Below are 9,818 nucleotides of genomic sequence, written 5' to 3' on the forward strand. Positions count from 1 at the left end.
CTATATGATAAAACTCTCTCAAAATATTTAAGCTAAATACATATTCAAAACTTTTAACGTAACATTCATTACGATATTGACATGTTGATTCATAATGTCCATGCTATAACACATAAATTTTTTGTTAAACAAAATTTATATCAATTAAAGAAATTACATAAGGAAATGTTTTTCTTTTTTGCTAATATATGATTTGTAATTTTTTGTACTTTTCTTGGAACCAATTTATGTTGAATTTTGAAACTTTAATGGAATGTAGTGGTCTTCTACCGCTTAAAAGAATCCCAAATCATACTAATTACCTTATTTGATGAAAATTTTATTAGTTTACATTCAACATGTAATTTGAGGCTTCTCCTTAACTTTTGTTACCACTTATCATCCAATACTTGAATAGATAGTTTAGTCATTTTAAGTCACCAAATCCCTTGCGGTGTGATCTTTTTTAGGAGTTAGCTTTGCCTTATAACTATTGAAAATTTAATTCTAGCTATAAATTATATGTTGGAACTCTAATCAAAATGAGAAAGAAAACTTCGCAAGCGTGCATTATGAAGTCACATTTAGATATGTTAATTTGGCGTAAGTGATAAATGTCACCAAAAGTCCTATGCGTCAGGTTAACCTATGAGCAAATTTTTAAAGTAAAAAATTTATTTAAAATGAAATGAAAAATTTATTTAAAATAAAAAATATTTATAAAATGAAAAATATTTATTCAATTCAAATTTAAATTCAAATTCAATGTGAATGAATATAGATTGAACTTAAGTCAAGTTAAGTTAGACTTACATTATTTTAAGTTGATCTATATGGGTCCATGTTAGGTCAAACTCAGACAAACAAAGTTACATCAGGTCAAGTTAGGCTTGACCCAAATCGTGTCAAGTTAGGTGAAGCAAGGGTATTAACAACTTAGTAGATCAGACGTGTCCAATTTTGACAAGTCAATTCACACTAAGATGACTTATGTTGGGTCAACTTGGGTTGGACTCGTGTTGGCCAAGTTGAGTTGTGCATATGTTAGATTGATTTAGGCAAAGACAAGGTTTATTCGAGTTAGTCTAAGGTCAAGATGGACTGGTTTATGTTAGGCCAAGTCAACTAGGTTGGTCGAGTTGGACCCAAGTTAGGCTAGGTCCAAGTCAAGCCAATGTTAATAGGGTTCACGTTGTGTTGAGTTGAATTGAGTTCACGCCAAGTCAAGTTATGCCCATACCGAGTTCAGTCGAGTCGAATCAGATCCATCTTAGGTTGAGTCTAGTCGAGCCAATGTTAAGCTGAGTCAATTCGACCACACCTCAGACCAAGTTGAGCAGGATTCACATTAGGCTTAGTCGAGTTGGCTTCACGTTGGGCACACATCAGGTCAAGTCAAGTAGGTCCACCTTGAGTTGAGTCAAGTCAAATCTATGTTAGGCCAAGTTGGGTGAGGTTCGGGTTGGGCCGAGTAGAGTTTTGTAAATGATAGGCCAATTTGGATTGGGCACCTCGGACGGAGTCGAGTCAAACCCATCTCTGACCAAGTCTAATTGGGTCCAAATTAGGCTGAGTCCAGTTGAGCCCATCTTAGGCCAAGTTGAGTCGAGTCCACCCTAAACCAAGTCATGTTTGGCCCACCTTAGTTTGAGTTGTGTTTGGCCCACTTCAGATTGAATCGAGTTGTGCTCACTTCAAGTTGAATAAAGTTGAGCCTACCTTGAGTCGAGTTCATATCTAGTTGAGATGGACTCACCTCAAATTGAATTGACTGATTCTTGTTAACATAAGATAGATCGTTCATTGACAATTTTATGAGAAGGTACCTTTAATCTTTTCTCTTTCTTTCTTGCATCCAAGGCATTATTACTAATTCCAATGTACTTGATGCTTATAAATCCTAACATTTCCTAAGTCATATTAGCCCCTTTCTCCTAATCTTATTTATTGAAATATTAAGTAAATTTTATCTTAATTAATAATATATTTATTTGATAAATATTGCTGATTATTTCTAATTCAGAGTTGTTAATGTATTTATTTCTTACAGATTAATATATTTATTTAACGTTAAAAAATTCTAGCTAATTATTATATCACATTTAGACATGACAAAAAGATGGAATGAACACAAATATAAGAACTACATATTATCTGTCTCATCAGATAAAAACTCGTCCACACTCCTTAGTTATCAGTTTATAAAATTACTGGTAAAATAACAAAGAAATGTGTTAGTCTCCACATATATACATTTATAACTCCCAAAATAAATAAAAGAATCTTCACATACTTTCTCCCGTAATATATACAAACATAGAAGAATTGTCATATTAGAAAAAAAGGTTAGCTAAATTATCTATAAATTGTTATTGTAAAGTATAAATTAAAAAAAAAACTATACTCTAAAACAAACATCATAATGAAGTAAATGTACATTAACGAGTATATACGAGTGTAAATGATATGAAGGAATTTAACTACAAGTTCGTTTAAATATATGTTTTTTTTTATGCATAATAGGTTTATCTTATGTATTTTTTGCTGGATGGTTTATTTTTTTATTCCTGATTACATTCAATAACTATTATTTTTTAATGGTGTGAATGGCCTCAAACGGTCTTAGAAATATGCGATCACACACATCTAACCAAAATTTTGTAGAATTAAATTTTGTTTGCTAGACTTCAAGGACGAATAATATTTAAAGTGATGTTTAATATTTTCCTTCTCACGATACTTCCACAATCTTTGAACCAATATTTTATTTGTTCAACACCTTATAACTTTATAACTAGCATAGTAATTATAACTTTTCGATAAATATACTAATCTATGACAAGTCTCAAATGGTTTAATATATTTAAAATGTTAATTTTTTTTATAAAGCATTAAGATTCGTATGTAATATTAAAATAATAGCATTTTAAAAAGTATTGATTCTGAAGAGTACTTTTGCTATACTTTTTTTCGATAAAAAAATTTCCAAGAAAGAGGTAATTTTGTCTTAATTGGAATGAAAGTTTTAATGTTACGAATATAGAAAACAATACCTCTGTTAAATCACTCAATACAGCTATATAATTTTTTGAAACATTTTCTTACTATATACTATGAACAATTAATTCGTAACCCTAATATTATACAGCATATATATTTAGAAAATAATAATTAATAATCATTTACTCCTTTACTGATAATTAATTATTATGTGATTGATTTGTTACTAGCATTGATGTCTAGCACAAACAGGTTAAAGTTGATAGGTAATGTCATATCCAACGACAATAATGTTGGCTGTTTACAGAGCAAAAGTAAAGCATGCAACATCAACGGACCTTAAAAATTACACTTGGAGAATAACTTACCTAATCATTATAAAAGATTAAGGGATACTTTAAAAATAACTATTTTCTTGCAACTTTTTTTCTTTTAATTTAATGATTCTAACATGCGACTCATATTAACTTTTAGATTAAAAAAAGATGAATGCAAAATACTCATTTTCCAAGAATTCCATCTTCATAGAAGATTGTTAATTTCTTATTTTCCAAAAACTCCAATACACTTAAAGGTCAAACTTCCAAATAAGAGCATATTCCACCCTCACTTTTTCACAACTGCAACCCATTATGAAGAAATAAGATTATCGAGAAAAAAAGTGTAACATAAGACCCAAAGTCCACATCAAAATGCATTTATCAACAATGATCCTTACCCTCAATCCAAGTCGTTTATATGGTACTTCATTGTAATTAATATATTGCCACTTTTATCTCAACTTCAATTTAGTTGGTAAAAACAAGTCTTTAAATATATATATAAATAAAAAGATAATTAACCTGATATATTATTTTTGTTTCTCCACATAATGTATATATTACCATGCGTTTTTAAAAAATATTGTTCATGTATAGATAGTGATAGTGCAGTAGAAAGGGTGAAATCGAAGTTGAAGTGGTGTGAGGATGTTAGGCAACTGTGGTGGAGAATCTGATAATGAAGCCACAACCTCTACAGTAATTGGTGCAGACAGATCCAACTTGCAAGCAAAGAATTAGCTTATACATCAATGCTACATACCACTCTACGTCTTTCTACCTAACTTCCATAATTACTACTCAATTATATGCTTGCTTAACTCATCTTCTCTTAATTTTCTCGCTAAATTTTATTCATTAAAAAGCAACCACTTTTTCACACCTCAACAAAACTATATGCAATCTAAATACCTTCACCTCCTAACTTTATACAATAGTGTATGTAACAAAAAAAATAACTCAACATTGTAAAGGCTTATAAATGTGAGGTTTATAGCGAAATTTAAATTTGTGTGTCTAATACTGAATGATCGGATGAGTTTAATAAATTATTGTTAAAATATAACTAATTTATAAGATAAAATTTAAACTGTTTTATATTATAAAAAGTGATTATTTCTTTCTAATCGAAATGGATATCGAAACATGTTGAAGTGTCAGTGTTCTATGTGCCTTAATATGGGGAAACTATATATACGTGTGTTGCTCTACAGATAAAAGCAGGTTGGTATTCTGTATTCCCTTGCAAGTCAAGATGGTATTTAAATACGATTTTGGACACGTAGCAGTCTAAAACGGATATTTGGATAACGTAGATTGAGTTTCTTTTTTATTTAAAATAATAATAATTAATTATAGCACAATGAAGTGCAATGATGAAATCACATATTGCAATTAATTTAGTTGCGTTAAATAAAACAGTGACAAGGAAATCATTGGTGAAACTCGGAATTTGACTAGAAAATTGACGGTTTCGTCAGGAGTTGAATCCTTCATGATTTATAAGTTAATAAGAATGGAATTTTGTTTATGACATGCATAGATAAACAATGAAGTGTGAGTATGAAGCTTAAACGGGGAAGAAGGGTCCACGCAGAACAAAGGCCTGCAAGTCAAAAGACAGAAACTGCTCCGACCTGTGCCGTGTGGGTGATCTGCTAATAGGCTATATTATCCTGTTCCATCACTATTATCATATTTATTGTAAGGAAATGCATATATTATCCCGCGTCATTCATTCAAATAATACGTTTTTAATCTCACTTAAAAAGTGTAGATTTATGTGTTGATTGTTTTGGATGATTCAGTGTTTAAGAGGAATTAAATTGGATTATCACACAAGGATTTCTTTCTTCTCTTACTAGACAAGATTTGGATGGACTAAAAGTTCTTCTGACTTTGTTACTCTGCTCAAAATGCTCTTTGTTGATTTTGTTATATTTTTAAAGCACTTGCATATAACAAAATAATTAAAATGGAATTGGAGGGGAGAAATAAGTGAAACATGACTCCAAATATATATTTTAAAAAACAATTCCAAATCATAAAACACGTTGGAAATGCCACTTACTTTTTAAACTAACAATTCCATTATGAATATATAATTATGTACCCTCAAATATTACTGTACTGATCGATACAGACAAATTATGTTACTCGATTTCGGTTACCGACTTATCGAATTATAATACATTTAAAGTAGTTGTAATAAATAGCAGTTAAGACAGTTGAAGAGACTCTTTGAGAATCATAGGCACGGATATGGAGAGATAGAAAACCCTAGAGGAAGTCGTCAAGGAGAAATATCCTGGATTTTTTTTCTTGTTTTCCATGCTTGTAATGACCAATATGAGTGGCTAATTCTTTTATTTGGGATTGAGAATAATTTGTTCAAACTCTTATGTATTTAGGTGATATTTATTTATAATATTCAGTTATTGATTGATGATTGATATTATCATTTTATTTTCAAAACTTGAAACTATTCATGATTTTGATTCTTAGATTTGATTAGAAAGTACTTATGAATATCTGACCTAAATGATAATGTTTAACATATTTCAATAGTAGGAATAAATTTGAAATGTTAATTTCTTTATAACATCTCTCATACTTTACAAAAGTCATGATAATTGAATTTTCACACTCACTGGACTAATTTGTCAGGAAATTAGCTCAACAAATTCACTCATAACATCTACCACACAAACAATTTTATAACAGAGAAACAACATATTTTTTCTAAACGGTGGAAGATAATCAATTAAAAGGGAAGAAAAAGTAATCACACAAAAACTTAATTAACATGGTATTACAACTTATTAGTTTCTCTCATAGTAAACTCTCACTCAAATACAACTCAAACGTTAAATTCAAAAGTTAACTTCTATTGAATGTACAATGATAAAACAACTATAGTTATAATTGACACACACCTAAGACTAATGAGGAAGACACATGAACATTGTTTATCGTTTCAAAATAGAGCCATCATTATATGGTTTCACAACACAATCCCAACTTCTAATAGACGTTATGAGACTAGATGAACTATTGATGGAGTTTAGATGTGTCAAGTGTCTAGGAATCTTAATGACAACATTTTAGTGGACCATTTTTCACTTAGAGTTATAACTTAATGCAAGGTAGAAAAGAGGGAGAAAACAAAGTTTGTGGCTTTGAAATCTCGAGAGATCGTTGTCCACATTAGTACTTGAGGAATGTCACTGAACTCTTAGAATCAAGGACACCTAGTTGCTCCAACCAGTCCCTATTTGATCCCTATTTGATGCGATGATCCTGCAGCGTTGGATCGGTTTTCTGTGATCACATCAAGAACTAGAGTTTCAACACTTATAGCAATCGCCCTCACCGTACCATAAACTGAAGCTAAGGGACACGTAAACGTGGTGATGACGAAATGGTGGAGTAAGAGTGAAATCAGGGCAGTGGATTTGCATATCGTAATGGAAACTTTTAAAAGGTATAATTATTTTACACATTCTTTTAATACTTGTTTGGGATGCTTACATATAGTTCTGCCTTTGGGTCACCCATCTTTCAGCGTCACCCATTTTGTGTAGCTAAAAACACCAGAAAACCCCATATTAGTTCCCACGTACCTTTCACAACCCATGGTGGAGCCCTCAACCTTCTCCTGTTTAACCCTGCCTCCTAGACCCCCCCCCTTTTTTTTTTTTTAATTTTCTCTCGATGCATGATTTTATCGCACATATATGTAATTAATAACTTGGGCAAGAAAGTGAGAGGGCTTTATATAAAGGTGGGTGGGGAGTGGGGCTTTTGGGTCATTACTCATTACAAGCTTGTGTTGGTAAGACTTTTGCATTAGTTTGGGAAATTGCATTGGTTAGCTTGGTAGTGCTGTTGTTTGTGTTAGTAGTATGGGGAGGCAACCCTGCTGTGACAAACTTGGGGTGAAGAAAGGTCCATGGACTGCAGAGGAAGACAAGAAGCTCATCAACTTCATTCTCACCAATGGTCAGTGTTGTTGGCGTGCTGTGCCAAAGCTTGCTGGCCTTAGGCGTTGTGGCAAGAGTTGTCGCCTTCGTTGGACTAATTATCTTCGCCCAGACTTGAAGAGAGGACTCCTAACAGAAGCAGAGGAGCAACTTGTTATTGATCTCCATGCCCGTCTTGGCAACAGGTTTTTTATGTTTCACAACCTCAGCCACACCAACATGCATTACCTTCTGTTTCTGAACAATTCTTACATCACCACACTCTTTACAACTAGGATCATTTTCATCAATCAAAAACTCAAGATAATACTAAATAATTTTAACATGAATATTGTTAGCTTATTTATTAATTTAATACATGTTGAACTAGCAAAGTGGTCATCCCTGTAGTCAATGCATTCACCCAAGAATGTCATGGATTTTCCCTATGTTCAACAGCTGATGATTTTGGTTTTTTTCCAAAATTATATTGCAAGGCACTTAGTCCTTAACTACTGTGACTTCAAGTCTAAACCATTAATAATGTTGAAGAAGGCAAGGCGTTTAAACAAAGGCTACTTGAGGCTGAAGCAATTGAATCCTTGCCTGGTTTACTAGTATATATGTTTGTAAAATTTCAACATAGTAATAGCATCTTTCTATCCTCAAACTCTCAAATAGTATTTACTTTGCGTGGTATATGTGAATTGTTCAGACAAGCATACGAAATGGTAGGTAAGAATTTGAAAAGCAGCACTTCATTGACCTGCGTAATTAATGTTGAAGCTAAAATGTTACTCCACATCGTTGGAACTGATATTCATTTACAGGATAAATAATGATAAACCAGTTGAAGCTGTTTGTATTACCTAAAGTAATTACATGTTTGATATGATTGGCACATGTCTGTGCGAAAGACATCCACATCAGTCTCACGTGTATAATGAATTTTGATACATGGTTGATTGGTGTCTCAGGTGGTCCAAAATTGCTGCCAGGTTACCCGGAAGAACAGACAACGAGATTAAAAATCATTGGAACACACATATCAAGAAAAAACTCCTTAAGATGGGTGTTGATCCCGTTACTCATGAACCTCTCAATAAACAAGCAGCATCTCAGGATAGTTCATCCTCCCCTTCCGAGCATTTGCCACAACCTGGAAATAACCTTGTTCAGGTGAAGGAAACTGATGGGGTTCTCAACTCAGAGGAGAATTCAAGTTCATCCCAAGCTGAAAATTCTTCTGGGGATGATTCACTTTTGCTAGAGAGCATTTGCAGTGACGATTCTCTATTAAACACCCTGTGGCTGGATGAAACTCCTCTGATGGAAGCACTATGGGACACAACACCCAAACTAGAGAATACTAGCAGTAACATGGGTTCGGTACCATCTTGGGAGGACAATTGTGGTTGGTTATTGGACTGTCAGGACTTCGGTATTCATGATTTTGAGTTTAACTGTTTCAACGAGATAGAGTCAAAGGCACTGCAAGCTCTAGAAATGAAGGACGAGGGGCATTAACTACAGGCATGCAGTAGTAATTGTCTACGAAACAAACAACCAGAGTAAGATATGAAATCTATTCATGTGACAAGATACCACGGGCTCAAATTTATGTTCTTGGTGTTCAATTTTATCTACCTAGTATTTTGCTGAATGTTCTCCGAAGGTGGAAGGTAAACGTTTCCTCTTGTGAGGTTCCTCGCCAACCAAACCACAAAATTGATAGCAAACCAAAGCCAAATCATCAAAATGCCACAGTACTTACGTACTTTCTTTTAATAGCATTTTCAACTCAGTTATTTAGAAAAAACAATCATCAATGAAAACATTATTTTGATATAGATTTTACAAACATGATTTCTTTAAAATTGAAAAAGATTCTTAGTAACTTTTTTTTCAATTTTAAGGAAGTCATATTTATGAAATTTGATTAAAATGTTGTTTTTGTTGTGTAAGAAGTTTACATAATGATCGAAGTGATGTATTTATGTGTATGATAGGGACAAAACAAAGGGTAAATGTCTAGTGAGTTGGGAAACATAATGTACAAAGAAGTCTACTTTGAGAATAATGATAAAACTTTTTGTGATTACAAGTTCAGTTGTATTCTTTCATTTCCCGTTTTCTGTCACATTAGAAATAGACCGAAGGAGGAAAGAGAAGTCAGAGAACTAATAGGTAGAGATTATTAATAAGCACCAACTTTTGAGCAGCAGGTGGGACAATGAGTGGCATGGAAGAATTCCACATGATTTGGGTGTTGTTTTCAATCAATATTTGAGTATATATCTTTGATTAAATTTTACTGTATTATTAAGTTGAATCATCAATTTTAATTAAGAATTAAGCACTGACGTAAGTTTTATCCAATAATATTTTGCTATTTATCTGATGAAAGAAGCACAAATACTTTTTTCTGTGTCCCACACACCGCACCTTTTGTTGTTCAACTCCGGAATTATTTTGCTGTCAAAGCTTTCATCGCATCACAGAATTTAGTAGCAAAAAAATGCCAATATACAATTTAGTTAGAAATATCATGTCCATC

General features: G+C 32.6%; 1 protein-coding gene across 1 annotated transcript; it reads left to right on the top strand.

Moving 5' to 3' along the window:
- Positions 1–6,872: 6,872 nt before the first annotated feature.
- On the top strand, positions 6,873–9,365 carry MYB85 (myb domain protein 85). Its single transcript, XM_068608892.2, has 2 exons — positions 6,873–7,467; positions 8,239–9,365. Exons 1-2 carry the CDS (start codon positions 7,205–7,207, stop codon positions 8,786–8,788), a joined length of 813 nt encoding a protein of 270 aa, XP_068464993.2. The 5' UTR covers positions 6,873–7,204; the 3' UTR covers positions 8,789–9,365.
- The last annotated feature ends 453 nt before the right edge of the window (positions 9,366–9,818 follow it).

The sequence above is a fragment of the Phaseolus vulgaris genome, chromosome 3 (genome assembly GCF_051622355.1).
Source record: "Phaseolus vulgaris cultivar YP4 chromosome 3, ASM5162235v1, whole genome shotgun sequence".
NCBI lineage: Eukaryota > Viridiplantae > Streptophyta > Magnoliopsida > Fabales > Fabaceae > Phaseolus > Phaseolus vulgaris.